Source organism: Brachypodium distachyon, chromosome 1 (assembly GCF_000005505.3).
Source record: "Brachypodium distachyon strain Bd21 chromosome 1, Brachypodium_distachyon_v3.0, whole genome shotgun sequence".
Classification (NCBI taxonomy): domain Eukaryota; kingdom Viridiplantae; phylum Streptophyta; class Magnoliopsida; order Poales; family Poaceae; genus Brachypodium; species Brachypodium distachyon.
The window spans coordinates 61,345,946-61,367,627 of record NC_016131.3 but is presented as its reverse complement, the minus strand read 5'-3'; the positions used below and the strand labels follow the sequence as shown (position 1 = coordinate 61,367,627).

General features: G+C 44.9%; 4 protein-coding genes across 5 annotated transcripts; 1 reads left to right on the top strand and 3 right to left on the bottom strand.

Moving 5' to 3' along the window:
• Positions 1 to 26: 26 nt before the first annotated feature.
• LOC100841765 (putative MO25-like protein At4g17270) lies at positions 27 to 5,273 on the bottom strand. 2 transcript variants are annotated; one of them, XM_010230295.3, is made up of 11 exons: positions 5,044 to 5,273; positions 4,258 to 4,422; positions 4,063 to 4,181; positions 3,265 to 3,339; positions 2,536 to 2,629; positions 2,391 to 2,450; positions 2,025 to 2,090; positions 1,849 to 1,947; positions 933 to 977; positions 741 to 811; positions 27 to 525 (listed from the first exon to the last, which is right to left on the bottom strand). In XM_010230295.3, exons 1-10 carry the CDS (start codon positions 5,152 to 5,154, stop codon positions 743 to 745), a joined length of 903 nt encoding a protein of 300 aa, XP_010228597.1. In that variant the 5' UTR covers positions 5,155 to 5,273; the 3' UTR covers positions 27 to 525; positions 741 to 742. The 2 variants fall into 2 exon arrangements, with proteins under 2 accessions (XP_010228597.1, XP_003557846.1); XM_003557798.4 differs by having other exon boundaries at positions 741 to 843; positions 5,044 to 5,272.
• Positions 5,274 to 8,591: 3,318 nt separating this feature from the next.
• On the bottom strand, positions 8,592 to 12,406 carry LOC100842064 (probable galacturonosyltransferase-like 4). Its single transcript, XM_024456660.1, has one exon. The coding sequence runs from the start codon at positions 10,148 to 10,150 to the stop codon at positions 9,095 to 9,097; it is 1,056 nt and encodes a 351-aa protein (XP_024312428.1). The 5' UTR covers positions 10,151 to 12,406; the 3' UTR covers positions 8,592 to 9,094.
• Positions 12,407 to 12,443: 37 nt separating this feature from the next.
• On the bottom strand, positions 12,444 to 16,424 carry LOC100824221 (ER membrane protein complex subunit 4). Its single transcript, XM_003557829.4, has 6 exons — positions 16,180 to 16,424; positions 16,035 to 16,091; positions 15,635 to 15,788; positions 14,813 to 14,910; positions 14,666 to 14,731; positions 12,444 to 12,795 (listed from the first exon to the last, which is right to left on the bottom strand). The coding sequence occupies exons 1-6, from the start codon at positions 16,291 to 16,293 to the stop codon at positions 12,757 to 12,759; spliced, it is 528 nt and encodes a 175-aa protein (XP_003557877.1). The 5' UTR covers positions 16,294 to 16,424; the 3' UTR covers positions 12,444 to 12,756.
• A 1,544-nt stretch (positions 16,425 to 17,968) lies between these two features.
• On the top strand, positions 17,969 to 19,244 carry LOC100822472 (transcription termination factor MTEF1, chloroplastic). Its single transcript, XM_003557823.4, has one exon. The coding sequence runs from the start codon at positions 18,101 to 18,103 to the stop codon at positions 19,037 to 19,039; it is 939 nt and encodes a 312-aa protein (XP_003557871.1). The 5' UTR covers positions 17,969 to 18,100; the 3' UTR covers positions 19,040 to 19,244.
• Positions 19,245 to 21,682: the final 2,438 nt, after the last annotated feature.

The following is a 21,682-nucleotide window of genomic DNA, read 5'->3' as shown; positions in this document are numbered from 1 at the left end:
CCAAATCTCTTGCACAAAACCATCACTTTTCAGGTAAGTTGCTGCACAAAGCTCAGACGGTCGTATTGCCGGCTCTAACATCGGTACCAATGCACCAGCCCACTCATCAGGACATGTTTCTTGTTATCATCATTGCACAGACCACCATCTTTTCTGATAGTACCGGCAATAGTATTACTCGTGACAGAAATTTCTTGGTGCTACACGTCACATAACACTATAACAGAAGTAACAGTTTATCCACCTTCAAATACCAAAATTCACCATACTTGTCATGAGGTATATTACCTCTATTTGTTGCTATTTTGTTTTTATGATATTCTCGTTCCGATGGGCTGCAAAGCCCTCCGAAATGACAGCTCTTGGAGGTTTCGATAAGTTGGATGACAATTACTAAAAGTACTGCAGAAGTGCACTTTTTTTACCAATGCTATTTGATGATTCCAGGGGTTTGTCCTGATCAGCATTACAGCTTCTCGATTTCCTGAATGATTAGGTCCCTCTCCTCGTCGAGTTCAGCTTCGCCTGCAAAATGAAATAAAATCAGTAACGTAAAAAACACTTCAATGACATCTTCCCTTGGCATTGAGTTAATTATTCAGATCAATGCTTAATTTGGTAGAGAACGAGGTTGTGGTGTTTCATATCATGGTTTCAAGTCTCAGTTCAAATCAATCACAAGTAGTTTTCCTACATGGGGCCTAAAGTGGAAAACATCAAAAATTAAGGCACAACACTACCTTTACTTGCAGGAAGATTTCGGATTAGTTTCAACAATTCCCTGCGGTTGTCTAGCAAAGCTTGAATAATACTGCGAGGTTTATTTGGATTGGCAACAAATACCTGTGTCAATATAGGAAAATTAACCAAAAAATGGTTCAAAGGGGTCAGCAGTGACAGGGTATACATGTACGCGCACTTAAAGATGGTACCTTAAAAACGTGGAAGGCACATATTCTGATATTTTTGCTTGAATCCTGCAGAATCTTCTAGTTAGTAATGACGCGTATGCCAAAGAAAAATGATGTCTAATTAACTGTCTACACATATGAAATTCCATGTTATTGTGTGAAAAATGGAGAACCTTAAAACAAAAGATAAGAACTGCCTTCTCCTCACTTACAAAATTAGTAAATGTACTTCCCAGAAATGAAACATCTTAAATGTACATTCACGTCTAAATTTAAGACAACTGCTGGAACCTTGAGAGAAGAGATATAGAGCTGGTATTGGAAAATTTGACCGTTCATTTTTTTTACGAGAATTTGAGAGTCCATTCAACTGTGGACTTATTCTAGTTTGGACTGCATTGGACTGGATCTAATTGGATGAGGGGCATGTACTGGACCATACCCAATAAATACATTTGACACATGGATGGGAACTGGATTCCATTTGGAGGGTCCAAAGGCCAACTGAGATACGACGTCCTAACGCTGGAAGCTAGCCTATAGGACTGCAGAGCCGGTAGAGCAAGCTCAACCTATTGCCTAAACTTAGGTGGAGAAGAACACGATATGCCACACAAACATCTCCTTGCATTGATTGTATTAAACAATGGCAAGGTTGCCACAAGCCACGGTGAAGATGGTTGTGGACACACTGAACAGTGGTATGCATAGGACATGGTCAACAGGTCAAGTACCTAAGTGCACTAACAATATATCCAAGGTGTGCCTCAAGCTGTGGCAGATTCAGCTCAGTTTGCATAACACCGTAGGAAAAATCAACCAGGAGGATTTTAAGACATGGACATAACGAGATACAGAGTAGTGAGTGACCAAAATAAGCTATCTCTTTGTCAAGAAGGTCCTAAATGGACAGTACACTATATATTATAACTCATACCTTCAGTAAACCAATCATAATATTTAAGAAATGAACTTCCAGAATGTATCTCTTCATTATTTTAGAGTTTGAAGCCTCCAGAAGAAATTCTGAAAGGAACTGCATAATGGACGACACTATGAGATACTTTTTCAAGTGAATGAGATGATTAGCTAGAGCAGCTGAAAACAGTTTACCTTCACTGACTGCCGCCTTGTTACATAATTATTTGATGTTAAGATTCTTGTGTAGAGCTCAAAGAACTGAATAAGATGTTAAATTGTTAGTCAGAAAATGGATGAATGAAATTCTTATGTATGTTAGAATGTTGGTGATCTAGCTCAGCTTGAGTAGTTCAATTTTACACAATTTCAAAACTGTTTTTATAGGCATTAGGCAATCAACAATATATGCAAATATTTTGGTGAATTACAGAAGTAATATGACAGTGTCAAAGCGGTGGTAATCCAAAACTGATTGTATGCGATAAAAAATCAACAAAAGAAATGTTGTTCCATTTTGTTGGCATGAACACCGAGTATATTTCAGAACAAGATACTGACCTGCTCGTAATGGGAACTCAAGAACTCAGCCACAACAGTTTCATGTCTGGTAAGCAAATCCTGCAAACATCTTGTAAAGACCAACCATTCAATCTCTGAAAGAAAATGAACTTATACAAACAAAAATTAACAAAAATGGATTTACCTTGAAGGTGTTCAGAGCATCAGAAGCAATATCGAAGTTAGGTAGCTCAACATACTCGAAAAATAGCTCAAAGCTATTGGATCCCAATACGTATCTGAAAGAACACTACAAAATCAAATGTATGCAAAATCATTAATTAAGTTAGTTGGATATTAATTTATTCTCTCTTCATAAAATATTATGCTATTATGGATAATAACTACCTCATCAGACATGAAAAGAATCATTCCCAGAAAATACTTTTGTGGTAAGGTAAATGTGACAGTACAAAGCTGTTTCGAAGGCTAAGTGGCTAACGACTAGTACCACAGGTGAATAAAAATGGAAATATCTTGCACATAATGCATTGGAAACAGAATATCAAACTGAAGTATGCCATAGTTTTTAGCCAGAAGAAAGGTGCAATAATGTATCTAAACATGAGGCACATATACAGGCAGGCAATTTTCTGGCTGTTAAAGTTTTGTTTTTCATAGTAAACGCTATTAACGACAAGTAATTTTATGCACATTGTCATACATAGCCCAAGATTCCTAGCACCCACTAAAAAAGGATTCCTAGCAGGAAAAATTCAAATCAAGTTCTTCATGTTATATTCTTTTTAGGCATATGTGTAGTACATTATTTAGGCCGGTACTTTTTCTAGCAACGTTAGGTCAGGTGCAGAAGATGTCATAAGAGTCGCAAACCGAAGGATGTCCCAACTGAATGAAAATTTTGAAACCTTACTTTGCAAGTGCTGGATATTTTATGCATTCTCTCAACATACTCCCACAGTTCAGTGCAATGTCCCAGTTCTTGTAGCTGTTGCAAGAGTTAATCAATCAAGCTCAAATAGATATGGCGTACAAACAAAAGGACCAAGAAAGTATAATTGGATAAGCTTGCAGAAAAGATGAAAATAATGGACTATAATGCCCCAAAGTCCAGGATCCTTTTGCAGTACACTGTAAAGCAGTGGCGAAGGGCGAAAAAAAATTGGTGTGGCAAATTTCAAAGCAAGAAAATAAAAAGAAAGAGCAATCAGTTCAAGACTTTTTTTTAGCAACCAACAGACTATGAATTGACTAGCCGATCCATCATTGCTCTACTCAATGGTGCTGCTGTGTTTTTCTGGTGTTCCCTGATCAATTGTTTAACCATGGTCTCACTCACACCAATAGTCTGTTCGCAGCTAAAACACGGCAAAAGGGCCTGAAAGCGCAGTTTAGAAGGCAGCAGATAAAGCTTTATACTACGTCAGTAAAAGTCTTCAAATTGCTGTTAGAGGATAGAGGGTATTTGTGACTTTATTAAGGTATGGCTAATGCCATAGCTTGCCACATAGCGTCCTCCGCCCCTGCTGTAAAGAACTAAGCGTCAACAACTACAATAGTCTACAAAAACTAAAGAAAAGCAACAAGGTATGCAGGTCACGAACATGATAGCTTGTAAAATATCTGCAATCACATTTTTACCACAAAATTGTTTTCATGTTTATCGTTCCAATAAATAATTTGTCCTTAAGTAAATAAATGGATGGCTTACCAGTCAACTAGAAAATCTAAGAGCTCCGCATGATCTTCAATATACTTCACACAGCAATAACTGTCATCCACCTTCTGCCCAAGCAAAATGCACCAGCAGTGAACTAAATCTTTTCTTACCTGCAATTTAGAGCTAATGAGTTCAATAATAGGTTGGAATAAAAAACGATACACATTTAGTAGATAGACGACATACTCCCCAACCCAAGGAAGGTAGGTTCTGAACAAAGACCGGAAGCACGTCCTCGTTGCAAATTTCAACGGTTATTTGCACGACCTGCTCTTGATTTGGTTCTGCTTCTCCATCACCAGAGAGCAGTTGCCTCAAGGACGAGATGTTTTTCTCAACCTCTTCGAGAGCCTAATAAGATAAACAAATTAGGTTCGGTTGTTCATAACTGTGTACAAGTAGTACTAGTTGTTGCAGAATTGAGTGATCAGCTTGAAGAAAAGAGTATTGTCTCACTGTAATTCGAAATGACTAACAGTTGGAAAGCTCATCGTGATCTAAAGTTTCCAGCTTTCTGGAACAGTGAACAACAAACTGAAATAAGAACTGGAGATTATGTACATGGATCCACACGATCCGCTTAAGGATCTCCTTAGCAACTGCGTAATTTCCCTCCAATTCACTACACTGGGCTCTTTGATTTATCATGACGAATTAGCCCACACTGCCCAAATTTTTAATCAAGTAATGTCCCAGTTAAATCCAGCAAAATGTACTGAGGTAATTCACCACTACTACTTAATTATAAAATGAATGAGACAAATGATCCCAAGGTAGAGGCAAGAACGCAAGATGATCTTTCCGTAAGATTCCCGAAATTGAGGAGCAATCCAACGTCAAGATCCCAACTTCTCACTCCCGATTGCGTGAACAGAGAACGATCCGGAGAGGGCAAGAACGAACCGGCCTCTTATCCTCTAGCCTAGGGAGGGCTACATTAGAAGAGGCGGCGGAGATGGGACAAGAGATTACCCTGGCGCTGGTCTTGGAGGAGAGGGCGAGGAAGGAGTCCTTGATGGAGCGGACCACCTCCTCCGGTGTCGACGGCCGCATCCGCGATGCCATCCGGAAGAAGAATGACATCTCTCTCTTCTCCGTCGCTGGCCCTCTCGTCGCCTCGCCGGCACCGGAACTTATGGTGTTGCATCTGTCGCGGGGTTGGGCGGTTGCGGTGCCCCTTTTCTTCTGGGCAGAAATGCAGCTTTTGCCTCTCTTTTTCTAGGAGTATTTATTTTTTCCGTTCTCCGCTAAACTAAGCTTCTTTTTTTGCCTGCTATCATCATCATTATTCGACTATATTTTACCGTACCAAAATTTTCGAGCCGTTTTCTCAGAGAGCCACATTTTTTGCTAATTTGTCTAGAAAAATCACACATTTTGAGTCTAACTACCTTAAGTGGTCCAAAACATATGGTTAAGCCTGTTTTACAGGTTACCTTACACGTGGGTCTCACCTGTCGGGTGCTACGTCAGCAAATGCCTGATCCGTTAGCTCGTCATGCCCGCATCTATGGAGCAAGGAAACCCGTGGGCATGACGAGCTTATAGGTTGGGTCAGGTTTTGGCTGATATGGCACTTGATAGGTGGAGGCCACATGTAAGAAACCATGCCAACAGGTTTAAACATTTGTTTTGTGTTTTGGGCCAGCTGAAACAGTTAGACTCAAAATCGGACAAATTAGCAAAATTATGGCTTAACAAGAAAACTGCCCCGAAAACTATAGTTCTGTGAAATTTACTCTTATCATTCGATGAGCCTATTGTCTCTTAAATTTTATTATTGCCACAAACTTTCCCCGTGTCCTCTTCAAACTACCAGTTGCGTCTTTTGAAAAACATTATATAATTCGCTATCTAAATACTAGTACAACACAAATATGTATGCTAATTCATTTCGATTAAATTCATGTGGCATGACATGTGGCTACCGGACGGTTCTGCACCGAGGGACAGATGGCCCGGGCTCTTTGCCATCGCCTCCCGCAAGAATCGCACTGTCCGGAAGGAGTTAGCAAACGGAAATTGGGTACGGGCCCTGCTTCGTCTTGACACCACCCAACAAATCAACGACTTCGTCGCTCTTTGGGAGTGCATTCAGGAGATTTATTTGTCGACAGAGAACGATTCCATCTCATGGCGGTTGACCCCCTCAAGCTCCTACACCGCGGCTTCGGCTTACCGCATCCAATTCCTTGGATCGGTCCCTCCCTCCCTTCAACTCGCAGAAGATCTGGAAGGCCGAGACGACTCCAAGATGCAAACTCTTCTCTTGGACGGTGGCAGATGGCAAGATCCTCACGTCGGACAACCTTGCCATACGCGGATGGCCACACAACCCTATTTGCCGCCTTTGTTTCATCCACGGCGAAACGATCCTTCACCTCTGTCGGGATTGCAGTTTCACCATGGAGGTCTGGAACCACATCCAAGCTTGGAGCTCCTCAACCACGGCGACACCTCCTCTCGCCACGAACATTAACACTCACTAGGATGACATGCTCCGTGGCCTCCCCAAGAAGGAGAAACGGATGCTCAGTGGTAGGATGATAGCGACTTGGTGGGGGGTTTGGAAAGAGCGGAACAGACGCATTTTCCGCTCCAAGGCCCTTCCAGCTTTAGATGTTGCCTTCCTTGTGTGGGAGGATATTGAGAGCCGCGTGATAGCTTCCTCTCTTGACCTGGGAGACACTTAACTCCCGGTGGGGTTGTTTGTTTTCTTTTCTTTTTCCCTCGCCGGACCCGCTGGGTCCGGTGGCATGTACAGTTTCTCTCTGCTAATCGAATGATGGAAACGACCGTCTTTTCCTCAACAAAATTAAATTCATGTGGCTCATACTTATTATAATATGCAAAGAAAACTATCTACGTTGCTGATTCGGTACGGTAGCCATTTCGTTGTCTTATGAGAAGTTCAAGTGTAAAAGCAACAAAGAGCCTTTCAGTGTTATGGCTAGGCTAAAAAAAAGCAAAGAACCTCTCAGAATCAATTCATCTCATGCACCTAATTTTTGAAAGTAAATTTCACAGAACCACGCATTTTGTGGCTATGCTTTAGGGAACCACAATTGGCGTTAGTTTCCTCACTAAACCACAACTCGTGAGGTAGGGCTTCTCAAATAACCCAAAACTTTCGGTTCAGTTGGTTTGACGGTGTTTCTGACATGTGCGCCCCACATGTAAATGTCTATGTGGCGGAAATACCTACTTAGCGACCCGAACCCAGAGGAGATCTCAAGAACGAGTCGAGTACATGTCAAGTAAAAAAACCGTTAAGAGATGACGTCACACTTACATGTGGGCCCATATGTCAGAATTGCCGTCGAAACGCACAAAACCGGTGGATTTGGGCTTAATTTTTTGACAAGACTTGTCTCAAGAGTGTTTCCGTGAGAAAATAGTGTTGCGGTTCTGTGAAACCCTAGCCACGAAATGTGTGGTTCTATGAAATTTACTTAGTTTCTTTATGTGTCGATGCTTTTCTAAAAGGGAAAACATAAAGCCCTTAACAAAGGATCCAATAAATAGTTTTAACCGCATATGGAGAAAATTACAAACCAATAGAATTGAGAACTGAAAATAACATATTCTGTCCCTTTCAAACTTGGAGCATCATATTCGTGTCAGAACCTCACACAAGTTGACCCTTGGCAGAACCCAACTGGACATTACGTTGAGTCATATGGATAAAGCTATTTTACGAATCAGATGAAATTTGAGTACTCCCTCTAATCCATAATAAGTGTCTCATATTTACTGCAACTTTTAGTAGGTTTGTATTACATTTGAGACACTTGATATGAATCGGAGGGAGTACTTAATTAATAAGTATGTATTCTACTCTGCATCCCTCTTTTAGTTTTGATCGTACGTGGCAAGAGACCAAGGCAACAAGAGACTTCACTTAGTCGACATGCGCGACAAGGATTTTTCGAGCCACCGAAGCTAGACAAGAAGTTAATTGTTTATTTATTTATTTTGACACGAGAAAAAGACCCAAGTATACGTGTAAGAGAAAACGAGGGGCTCCAAGTAGTTCAAGGATTCCTCTCTTTGTATCTCCCACCAAAATTCATCCATGGTCATGTCATGTATCCTACGTACAGCTCAAGAGGTGTGCAACTCATTTCATCGTTTTTTAAATAAACTCAAGAAGAGAGATCTAAAGAGCATCTTTTAAATAAACTCAAGAAGATAGGTCTAGAGAGCTTCAATAACGACTGCACTCTCAAGCTCCTAAATCTAGTGTTGTTCTACTACGACAACAAAACTAATTTTACATTTGTTCTTTTTTCGCACTCGGCTTTTGGCATAATTGGCAAGAAATGAGAGTTTAGGATCATAATTAAACTCTTACGTACTGAAACCGAGGAGAAATATATCCAATCATACGTGTTAAGCGTACTATTTATGGCAGAGTTCTAAGTTTGTGCGCATGCGCACAAACTGAGAACAACAGAATTGGTCAACAACCGTCGCAAACTTGACCTCAACGAGCCAATCATTCCATTCAACATGAGGTGTTTGTTTAATTTTGAAGCGATCTGTCCTTGTATAAATATAAACTGATAATATATACACAGCGGTATACATACATTTTTGAGAGTCAATTTCCCTCACCTCCCACCGTGCACACTAATCTTTACACATTACAGAATGGCCTATACAAAACGACGATGAGCAGAACAAATTAAACAAGAACCCACCCAAAGGGAGATCGATAACCAAGAAGCACAATTTGCCTCAATTTAACCTCCCAAATCAAGCTAGACCCCAAGAAACAGCACCGATTCTCTTCTTCTACGTACGTACGTACCACCACCATTTCTTCAACCTTGTTTGATGCACATTTTTAACGTGCGTACGTGATAGGAAGAGATGCATTTGACATACATGCATGCATGGAGATGATCCATCGTGTAATTTTGCTTTTTGCACGCATGCATGCATGTCTGTTCTGCAGAAACTGAGTGATTGATGATGATTACTTTAGCTCTTTTTTCTGATTGTATGGTGTAGGTGCTGCTCACTCCTCGAGCACCGGCGACGACGGCCGGTAGAGATCGTAGGGCGCCCAGAGGTAGTCGACGGCGCACGGCCGCCGCGCATCGAGCCGGTGCCACGGCTTGCCCTTGCCGCTCCAGTGCAGCAGGCTGATGGGCCCCGGGTGCAGGCCTCGGCACCGGCCCTTGACGTTGTCGCCGCCGAGCCCGTGCTGGTTCCACCGGTGATCGACGGCCTGGATGTCCCCGGCGAGCACCAGCAGGAACGGCGGCAGCGAGCCGAGGTGGTAGATCCTCTTCTGCTTCTGCACGGCCATCCAGCCTTCCACCCGCCTCGTGTAGCCGCCGTTGCGCCACCTGTCGACGTCCATCACCATGACGCCCGTGTTGAAGTAGCAAGGGCGGCGGCCCCGGAAGGTGCCGCTGAGCGCCGGGTCCGTCCAGAAGGCGTCGGTGAAGTAGTTGGTGAAGTTGGCGTGGCAGTACTCGGGCGCGCCGACGACGTGGCCGCCCAGGTCGACGGAGAAGAGTGTTCGGATGTCGTCGACGACGATGACGTCGGAGTCGAGGTAGATGACACGGCGCACGTCGGGGGGCAGCGTGTCGGCGAGGTAGATCCGGGCGTAGTTGAGCGGCTGGTCGAGGGCGTGGCGGATGGAGCGGGAGATCCGGCCCCGGACCCGGGACGGGTCGAAGCGGTACACGCGGAGGTCCAGGTACGGGAAGGTGGCGCGCACCATGCCCACCAGGTCGCCGTCCATCCGGGTGGCGAGGAAGTGGAACGCCACGCTCTCGGGGCACGCCGTGTGCTGGAGGATGGAGAGCACGCCGGCCATGGTGCCGCGGAGGTAGTTGGCGTCCAGCGTCATGGCCACGTTCACCTTCTCGCTGCCGGCGCCGGCGCACTCGGCGCCGTTGCGGAAGGCCGGGGCCTCGCGGAACGTGGCGGGGACGGACTCGGACGGCTGCCGGATCATCATGGCGGCGTCCACGCGGATGCCGGTCACCTCGTCTCCTCCGAGCAGGACGAGGAGCGCAACAATGGCGGCGACGACGCAGCCGGCTGCTGGAGGAGGCATCGTGTGTATGTACGTCCGTCTGTCCGGCCGCCGGAGCGTAGCGGAGCTGGCGAGACGATATAAATTGAAGGAGCGTACGTATTACGTAAGGGTGGCCGGAGTGGTTGCCGCCGGCAAGGCAAGGGCGCTAGCCAGCAATGGCGACAACGCCGGCACGGAACAGGGGAAGGGGACGGTGGCCACCCTGGTCCCTGGCAATGGTAGGGACGGGTTTAGGAAGGGAGGGGGCCCACCATGAAAATGGCGGGGAAACGGGAGTGTAAGGTGAAGAGGACAAGGGATAAACATGGTGGAAATGCATGCGGGATGTGGGCGGCCGGGAGGGAAGCTAGGACCAGAAGATGGTCGCAACGATGCTGCCTATAATTGGATTGTTTGCATTCATTGTCTATGCATTCGTGTTGACATTGGCTTTCAGTTGACTCCAAATCAATGCTTTGCAATGCCAATTGCTTTATTGTCTGATTTAAGATTAAGAGGAGGAAGGTTAGATGTGTGTCACTTTTTGGTGTATGTTTATGTGCAAACTCCTAACCTTTGAGGTTTCACAAAATTACGTGCAACCTTTTTTTACTTATAAAGTTTGCGGTTGGTGGCGGTACATTCATTCTTCCAAATACCAAATTCTTATCTTCTCTAACTAAGACAAACATGTCAGTTGGAATAACAATCCATAATCCTCCCTTTCCCAGTCTCCTAACACATCCTCTACTCTCTAATCTCCATAAGCATCCTCTCTCTTATTTCCATCTGTTTGTGTTCATAGTTCAAATCCGGGAAAGACTATCATCAGGCTTTTATTGGAACTGGCTCATAGTCTAACTATCATGTTGTCTTTATGGGTATTTTCATCTTCTTGACGGTTTCATAGCAAAGATGTACTCCCTCCGTCCCATATTAAGTGTCTCAAATTTGTCTAAGTATGGATGTATCTATGTCTAGAAAACATCCAGATACATGTAATATTTCGACACTTAATATGGGACGGAGGGAATACTTCCTTTGTTGCTAAATATAGATTGTCCTAACTTCGTACTCAAGTCGAACTTCGTAAAATTTGACCAAGTTTATAAACAAAACTACTAATAACTACAACTTCAAATTAGTTTTATTAAATCCTATGGTTGTGTGCATCAACCGATGCAGAGGCCGGAAGTTATCCTCCTTTTCGAAAATAAAGTTTTATTAAATCCATCATGATTTTTGATAATATACTTATTTGATACTATAATATTATTACAGTATTTTATAAACATAGTAAAATTTTAAGAGGTTTGACTTATTACAAAGTTGTAACATCTTATACTTAAAAATGAGGTACTACAAGACTTGTATCTAAATTAAGCTACAAGGCAATTTTTTGTGCAAAAATGTCCCTTTAACCGGTGCAAGTTGATTGGTTGTAATAGGCAAGTATCCAACACAAACTTACAAACTACTCGCATGGACCATCCGATTAAAATTATGTGGTGCAGATCAAAGGTGGAAATCAAAACACACACTTAAACATGTTTTCACATACCCCTTATAATTATCCTACACTTGGTAATGGTTAATTCCGACTTTTGATTTACGTAGCACGTTTAAGAACCGATGATCCACTGGGATAGTTTGTAAGTTTGCATGGAACTAAGATTTTTTTGCAGTGGATATATCGCCAACTATATTTTTCTTCAAGTGAATTTACTTTATTCTGATCTTGAAATCTTACATGCTTCAAAAAATTTTATAGAAGTTAGCAAATGTATTATTCCTAAATACAACATCTCTATGCTCATATATAATGGCAAATGGATTAATTGACGACATTTTGTCATGCTTTAATTATTATCTTTTTTTTACCACAAAAATACCCCTTCTATTGAAAATATCAACAAGAGCTTTAATTATTATCTTTGTCCTCGTGTCTCATAAATGTGATTTTTGAAGATGGGACTTGTATACTTGAAAGGAGATAGTAACATAATATGCATTGCGCACTTCAACAAAGGCAATTTCACATTTCTAAAATTATCAAAAATACTTATGCATCTATGTTCAGCAAAACTGTATTTACTACAAACGTTCAGGCAAAATTTTGTCCGTTTTGCAACAAGGTGCTAAAGACTAATAAAGCAACTCAGATATAGTAAACTTTTTCCTTTTTATTGAAGATCAGAACTGGAAAAAATTTATACTGAGTACTACATGTTCCGTACAGTATAAGTTAAGGTGCCCTACCACACGTTCATAAATTTCAGATGCTATTCAGCGAAATTTGAACTGTAATTGATGCAGAGCAACTTCAACCAGCTAAAGCCCAAAATCTCAAGCATCTTGACAAACTAATTCATCTGCTACATTTGATGGGTGAATTAGCAAGTCTATTGAAACAGACATGGTAAGCAGAAGGGATCAAGAAAATTGAACAAGCTATCTTTAGCTAGGCCTGTGATTTGTCTATAGATACCATGCGAATGTGGTACACGTGAAGCCAAAATTAATACAAATAATCCACATAAAACCTTTTTTTTCTCCCATCTGCAGGGTAAAATTTCACTTAGTACAGACACCAACTTCTTAGTCAAACTTCCAAGAAGTTAACGAACAGAAGATCATAAAGGGCATTAGATCAAGGGGATCCCTCCACCAGAATATTCAACCTCCTGTCATGAGAAAAATAATTTTTAATCAGAGCAGACAATATATACCGATACACATTCTATGTACAAACTATAGCATTACAATGTTGGCAACCAACAGCTTCTTGGACTTGCATCAGTTTTAATAGGGCGACGGATTGCGCTTGGAGGCAAAGAGATGAAATAATGTGTAGAAATCGATTAAATTTAGCTCACCTAGAAAGCAGTCTTAAGAAGTTACAGCAGTAAATGGGTGCATTTCAATGTCTTATTGGTCTCTATAGGGACCTTGATTTTGCTAACTAGGAGGGCGGTACATTATAATTTTTCTAATGCACACTTGCTAGAGCACAAGCATGTTTATTTAAAGTAGTTATCAACAGATTTCCAAGATCTACCAGTGCCCGATACCATGTTTTACTGGCAAGGATCAGTATTTGGTACATAAGGTTGCTGTGGAAGAGATCTTTAATTAAGGCAGTTTCCGGAAGAGATCTTCACTGTCGTTTCGTGTTATAAATGATTTTGTACAGGCTTCATGTCAATCATGCTAAGGCCTCAGAATGGGTTGAAACCCATTTCCAGTCCAGCAGCCCATAGCAACAAGCTTCAGTTACCCACACCACCCAATCCACTCACTGGCAAGAGAGTCCAATTCAGACCAACCCGCATGACATTTCAACCCAAAATGAACCAAACTATTTTCCTAATGTGGTTTGAAACCATTTGGGCAACCTGTTTCAAACCAAAGCATTACCCTGGTCAATACTTGATTAAAACCAATCATTGTTCTTTATAGGACAACAGACACTGCCAGGTGCCCTTTGGTACCCATGACATGATGTGTGCGCTGCACCGGTGCACCTGTTGGCCACGGTCCTCCGACACGCCAGACCAAGGGTTGACACTTCGCGTGGAAGTCAGCATCCCGATTAGCCAGCCAAGGGTTGACACTTCGTGTGGAGGTCAGAATCCACCCAAGACGCCATGGAGCCAGTTGTAGCGCAAGACATTCTTAGCAAGCATGAAAAAAAAGGTACATCTCAATGTGTTACAGAGTTAGTGGTTTACGTGTATCAGAATGCCAACCACCCATCTAATGTATGAGTTAGTGGTTTACGAGTATCAAAATGCCGAACACCCATCTCATATTCTCATGTATCCAAATGTACACCGCCAGCAATTCCTCAGCCATAGGCCTGTCACTAGACACCATGGTCCCTCCCTCAGCTTCTCCCATATGCACACTGCTCTTCTTTTTTCAGTTTCTCGGGTAACTCAACAAGAGCTGATCATGTCAGACCAAATAGTCCAGGAGATAGTTCAGATTCCTTGATGAGTCTCTGGAGGAGGCAGCTGGTGCCTCTTCAGGAGATCTAAGGTGGAGGGACCGGACAAACAGGCTGGAAGAGGAAGGATGCCACAACAGCTGACGCTACTCTCGATCACAGATACACATGGACTCCTCAAAACCACAGACACAAACAGCCTCCACCAGGTTGAAACGATTGTGAACCAAAAATTCCAAACCCACCCCAATCAAGATTGTATTATGTTAGTAAATCCAACTCAAGACCAAACCGTTATTTTTCTTAAACCCATTCCAAAACTGGAAGCCGACTGGAAAACCTAAAACTATATAACTATAATACTATATAACACATTCCAATCCACCCCATTCTGCAGCTGTGCTGAACAGATGAACCAGTATTCCATCTGGCTATTACACATAACTGCAATCAGTACAAGCAGCTAGCAGCAAATTGAGTAACAGTTTTAAAAAGAATAGCGAGCACCAGTCAAGAAGAAGAATAACCAATATGCACATTTAGTCACAACCAATGAAAACATAGCACCGAGACAACATGCAATTTGGGAGTTATCAACAACATACCCGAGCAGGAGACAGCGAAGATACCCAATCAGATGCATTTGTTGGAAGAAGACCCAATGTGTTAAGCTGTAGAAGAGGATAATCAAGTGTCTGAAGTGCTTATCGAAATACATGAAAATCCAGCCTTAAAATGTTATTACGACTAACCTTCCATACACCCAAACCCATAGCAGCCAAGTTGAGAGCAATGAAGAGCAACTTAGGTGCAAGTGTATCCACCCTGGGGTCCTTGAATGGTTCAAAAACTGCAACAGAAGTACAGAATTACAAAATGAAAAACTCAGTGTACAGAAATTGGAAAACACAATCCTGAATTACATGGACAATAATACTATCTCTATTTTGGTACGTGACGCCTATAAAAGCTCATTACAAAAAACTAAGAACATGGTAACAGACCATAGAAGCATGTATTTCCTCTACCCGGTATAATCAAAGAGCATGGAGCCATTAGTTATTACAGAACCATACTGTTATTTCCCATTTATCATATCAAGAGAAACCACAACTGTTGTCTCGTTTCATTGATAATTCGGTACTTTATGTTGTTCAAATTCTTAATGAAGCACTACTCATCACTCGGTGAAGGTATCTTCATGTTACCAGAACAAATGAAAATAAATTACTTCTTGTCAACATGTAACGAGATGCTAATTCTTTATTGAGGTCACAGTAACATGAGTTAACACCCCTGTTTTACCATAGAAACTGCCTAAAGGTTTACCATCTGATGCATCAGGGGGCAATAAAATATACTCCCTCCGATCCATAACAAGTGTCGCTGATTTAGTACAACTTTAGTATAAATAATCATAGCATTAACCCATACAAACACTATAACCCCCAATAACGAGGTAAAGAACATAAATCAGAAGTGCCCGACTAAACGGTCCTAAAGTAGCAGAGTCAGCAGTCCCTTCAGCTGAACTAGCAAACCATATTGAGAATCGCTTTGCGTCAAGATACTACCTTTCCCGACGGATCGGAGTGCGTTGAAGGGCTGAAACAGAGCAGAGAAGACGATGCCGATGCTGAACAGGTGGACAGTGCTGCCAGCCATCCACATCATGAAACCCATCATCATCAGGTTCTTGAAGGGCGCCTGCGCCACCTCCCACGCTTTCTGCTCACACCAAGACCACAGACACTTTAGTTACACAGACCCAAACCTAGAGATTAGCAAGAGAGCTTGGAAGAATCGGCCTAGACAATGAAGTATCAGGATCTAGTTCCTCCTTAATTGTTTAGAAGATGCTAGACCTAAACAAGTTCGCCAATCCACACTAATTTGTTACTGTTCCCAAAGTATCAAGACCCTGGATCTATCGTCCTATGAAGGTAATACAAAGCATCGGGAAATCGAGCGAACCTGCCCCTTCCAGGCGACCTCGGAATCTTTCCGCTGCCGCGCAGTGGCGGCGTCATCCTGCATGCCAAGGGAAACAGCAGGTGAATTCCGCGATCAAAGCGAGCAAAAGAGCAGCTGCACAAGAGAGAGAGGAGGAGGAGAGTACCGCTTCGGGAGCAGATCTGGTGAAGCCGGGGGGGTCCGGGAAGGAGGACGAGGAGGAGGATGCGTCGTGGAGCTCCACTGCCCAACGGCGGGCGAGGCCCTTGCCCTTCTCCATCGCCGGCGGCCGCTGCTGCTGATGGATCTCGGGGTTCCGGATTGGTTTGGACTTTGGACTCTCGGCGTGGATGGGGAGACGGCAGCCTCAACCTCCAACTTCGACGAACAAGTGGAGCGGTCGATTTTTGAACTAGGTCCTCTGTAGAGTCCTGTATTCACGTATTCTTCTCGCATGCAGAGAAAGATCATTATTTTTGGACCTAGCCGAGTTTGCGCTTTGGATTACTTCGACGGCGCTTTGGAATAGTAATTTTCTTCTGAGCAATTTTGAGGATTCTATTAGGCTCAGTTTTGTTTTATTGAACTGTGATGCGCTGAATTTATTTTATAATATGACGTGATAAAAATGCACATGAAAATAGTGAAAATTAGTTAGCCAAACACGAAAATAGTTCAAAAACGGGATTATGATAATTCACCGTAATACCAAATGAAGCCTTATGCTACAAGGATACGGCCGATGTTAAGCGGCTAGGGTTCCTCCGCCGCCTGCGTCCACCCTTCCCGTCAGAAGCCAGTCCGCTCCACCTCCGCTCCCCCACCCCCCTCCCTCCTTCTCGGCTCTCTCACCCTCTTCTCCTATCTTGTTCCTTCCTGAGCTAGATGGAGAGTCCCTCCCACCGCATCCACCTAGCAACTCTGGTGGCTGCAGCCCAGCCTGGCTATGGCAGGTTATTTTTAGAAGGTTCGATAACTTTTCAAATGTAGACAGTACTTTAAACCCAAAAAACTGAATCAAACCCGAATAGACCGAATAATTGTCAGACTATTTAGTCATCGAGGTTCGGGTTCATTTATTTTCCCATGGTTTCAAGTCTGGGTCTCAACGTAAAAAACCCAAATAGTATAGAACGAATTTTTCTATAAACATTAATCCCTTGAGCCATTGGACCAAACTCAACATTATATGTTGTTATGTGCAGTCCCAATTGATTGCTATTGACTTATTGTGAAATCATCATGTGTTGTTACCTTTTTCGTTCTTTTGATTACTTCATTATTTATAATTTGATCCGCTGCTCACGTGACAACAAGAGTCCACATTTTTTGGTCTATTCGGAGATCGAATAGACCGAACCAAATGATCATTTTTATTTGGGTTCGGTCCTTGCTTTCCCCCCCTATGAATTCGATTCTCGTTTCTTAGAACCTAAAATACCCAAACACCAAATAGATTTGACCGAAAATACCAAATATACAGAATACCCTGGCTTATAGGTTTTGAAAATCAAAAGGACACTTTCTAACTTCTCTTTCCTAACTCGTGCCTTGTCTGATTACTCCCTCTGTTCCTAAATACTTGTCGTGATTTTAGTGCAAATTTACAAGTCTCTCAGATGTTAAAACTGCAATGGGTGCAATAAAATGGAAGTACACAATTCCAAATCTTCATTAGTTTTGGGTTCTAAACCTATTGGCAAATAAATAAATATAAAAGATATCTTCCTTTACTTGCATATATGGAAGAACCGAAGAAGGGAACATCATACTATTCCATTTTCATTTCAACGGCAAAAACGGCCGTGAAAGTAAATTGTGGCTGCGTTTGCGTCGCTCCCTGCGTGCCCCCACCTTCTCGGCGTCTGCGACGAAAAATCCCGGGAGATCACACCTGGCCCAATCACTCCTCCCCGTTCCGCCCCCTATCCTCCCGCCCGCTCTCCCGCCTTGTCCCACCCACCCCTTATCCCCTTCCTCGTCACCATCCGCCAAATCCATCTCCCTCTGGTCTAGTGTTCACCACGCTCTCCCAAGTTTCCAGCTGCTCTGAGTCTGAGGCTCATTCCCAAGAAGAGGGCTCGGCCATGGAGGAGCTCCTTCTGCGCCACGCCAGCCACGGCCGCCTCTCGAGGCCAGCGGCGCCCCGCCGCCTCCGCGTCGTGGCCGTCGCGCTAAGAGCCAGGCCGAGCAGCCTCGCCGTCCCGGGCTTCCCGCCCCCAACGGCGCCAGCGCCGGCCCCGGCCCTGATGGAGCACGTGCTGCCGTCGCCGCCCGTGGCCTCGGACGCCGCGGCGGTCCTGCTCGAGGCCGGCGTGCCGCAAGACGACCTCCGGCGCGCGGCGGGTATGTGCCCGGAGCTCATGTCCGTGCCCGTGGAGACCATCCGGGCGGCGCTGCGGTTCCTGACCGAGGAGGCCGGGGTGCCCGCCGATGAGCTCCCCCGCGTGCTGCGGCGGCGCCCGCGCCTGCTCGTGTCCCCGGTATCCGCCAGGCTCCGGCCCACGCTCTACTTCCTCCGCGCGCTCGGCGTTCCGGACCTCCACCGCCGCGCCGACCTGCTCTCCTTCTCCGTGGAGGGCAAGCTGCTCCCGCGGATCGAGTTCCTGGAGGAGTCGCTGGGCCTCCCTTCCCGCGCCGCGCGCTCCATGGCCCGGCGATTCCCGGCGCTCTTCTGCTACGGCATCGACGGCAACATGCGGCCCAAGGCGGAGTACCTCCTGGGCGCCATGGGCCGGGGCGCCGACGAGCTCTTCGACTTCCCGGAGTACTTCTCCTACGCGCTCGCCACGCGCATCGCGCCGCGCCACGAGGCGTGCGCCGCGCGCGGCGTCAGGATGCCGCTGCCGGCCATGCTCCGGCCCGGGGACACCAAGTTCGAGGCTTGCCTCTCGGGCTGCGTCGGGTCCACGCCACCGAGGCGACGGTCCCCGTTGTGGCACGCCTACTGGGTGGACGGCGCCGGCGCCGGCGTGGGCGAGGTGGTCGAGAGGGCCAGGCGTGACGACGCGAGCGATGCGTCGTAACCATATGTGCATTAGTAGTGCCTAGGGGATGACGATCTTGGCTCGCTGTGTAAGCTGTGCATAAACTACATGTACGATCTGTAAGTAAGATACCGTCTGGTTGGATTGTCTTGTTAATCAATCAATCATCAAGGGAAGGTCTTATAGTTCATACCCCATTGATCACACTCTCGAGTCAATCGTAGCTCATACCCCATTGATCATACTCCCGTCGTCCACAAATATACTCCCTTTCTCTACTCCACGCCTCGACGGGATCAACATAGCTTGGACTTTTATTTGGAAACCGAATGCATCACTCAAAGTACAAATGGAATATCAAATTATTATTGTACTCCATATTTGGTTAGGGACCGTGTATTTTTTAGTCGTCTGATTTTTTAGATCAACCGGCCCAACCGTCATGTTCCATTTCATGAAATGAAACTCACAGTCACATGGTGTGTAGCCCAAACATTTATTACAGACCGTGTCTAGTGGTTTATGTAGAGAAATATGAACATCATGATTTGAACTCTAGTGGGTGGAGTCATACGTCGACAACTCCACCACCAAATTAAAAGGTGTTTTGCCTTTAAGGTTTCTTTCACACAGCTTGAGGTCGATCTTAAACATTCTGGAAAAATGAAAGTTGGTCTTAGCTTGAGGCTCGGTCATAAGGAATAAAATATCATTTTCTCTCTTCCTTCACATCCATCGGGCTGTGCTCGGAGGAGCGGTTGCGGTTGCCACGAGAAAATGAAGTGCGCCGCTGGAGCTCGGGAGATAACACGCCGCTATCGTGGGCATTGGCATAGTGCCACCGGCGACCAAGGAAGAGGACATGAACTGACCGTGGAGAAATCGACGTTGACAACCGTTGAAGACGTAGATCCCTGCCACCGGATCTAGGCACTGGAGGAGTGGAGGGCACGGGAAGGGCCGCTGCCCTTGCTGCTCGCGTAGTCGCGTGCTACCGCAAGCCGCCACAAGCTTAATGAAGACTTGTAACTTCTAGATCCGTTTCCTCATGCATAGACCGATGGGATTGAGTGATAGATCGAGGGATGGGAGAAGGTGTTCTTCTTGAGAGCCTAGTTTTGAAAACCAGACCGGTGAGGCTCATGCTTCAAGTTTTTATATGCCGGCCTTAAGTACTAAATGGCTTAGATTAGTGCAGTTTGGTTTAGTTTTCGCCTGGTTCAGGCGGCCCAGGAGCTTATTTGGAGGGGGGGAGTGGCCAAGGGACAACTCACTCTCTTTCTTTTGCTTCTCGCATGCCCAACAGCTTCTCCAGAGCCCTTTCCATTGTTGGACGCCACTCTGGATCATATCATGATATGTAATCCCATCTGGTTTTCATCCAGCAAAAACTTCAAACTTATAGCCAAAAATAAAGAGTTCCAAATAACCACAATAAACCAAATACAATATGCTTCACCTCATTGCAGCAGCTGATGAAATGACGACCAGTAAAACGGCCTTCAAAAGCAACCCTTCTAACTTGTATCATCCCACGGTAGCACCTCAAAACAGACTCCTCGCCTAACCGAAGTACTCCAAATCATCTACATACATTGGCACTTTGCCAGATTCCTAATAATACAAGTGACCAAAGCATCAATTCCTACCTTCCCGGTACCGTAGATGACCAACTGGAACCAAATTGACAACCCCCCTTCCCGATTTTGCCCGAAACCCTAATCCCAAAATCGAAAACCAAATGAACAAAACCCAACTCACTTGAACGTAAGAGAGGGAAGATCCACTTGATAATCAGTTGGACAACTCCAGTTCGTCGGCAGGCTCCTTCAATTTCATCTCTTCCGGCGGTAAGCGGGAGAGCGAGGGAGCGCGAGAGAGAAGGAAAAAGAGTAGCCTCCTTCTCGCATGATTTTTCTTCTTATAGCAGCTCCAAGGCCGCCTAAACCGGTCAGAACCAACAGAAAACCAGACCAGACCGCAATTAGCTAAGATGGTTATTTATGTGGCCAACAGGTGGGTCTTGGTGTCAATTATGCTATTAGCCGGTTTTCGCTAGAATTTGGTCCAGGAATGCGGTTTATGTGATAAAAAACCAAAAAGCTTACCTTTGCATTATACTTTAGGATGCCGTTGGGGAGGGTTTGGGTCAACCCGTGATTTGCCCTCCCCATACCCAAAGTACGAATCCCCATTCTTACCCTCCGCAAAATTTGCCCATTGCCTGTTTTACTCATACCTTTTGAATAGCGGTAGGAATCAAGACCATAAAAATCAAATCAAGACAGAAAATTCTCCAATCGAGCACGTGGCGTCGGTCCGTACCGACGCCATCCCGCGCCGGCGAGGAGGGAGAGGCGGTGCTGGGCACCGGAGAGGAGGAGGAGTGCCCTCTCCTCCTTGAGCCGTCCCGCGCCGGGTCACCGGGGAGGAGGAGGGGCGGCGCAGTGGGGGCGCGAGACGGGGAGGAGGGGCGGCGGCGCCAGGCTGCTGCCGAACTGGAGAAGAGAAGAGAAGGGGCGGAGGCGGCCGGACGGGAGATGAGGAGAATCGGGAGAAGACGATGCTCTGGTCTATCGTACGAAACCAAATGGGTAATACCCGTACCTTTCCCATTTACGGATGGGCAAAAGAGGTTCTGTCCATACCTGACTCAAACATATCGAGAAGCCGTGCTTCTCA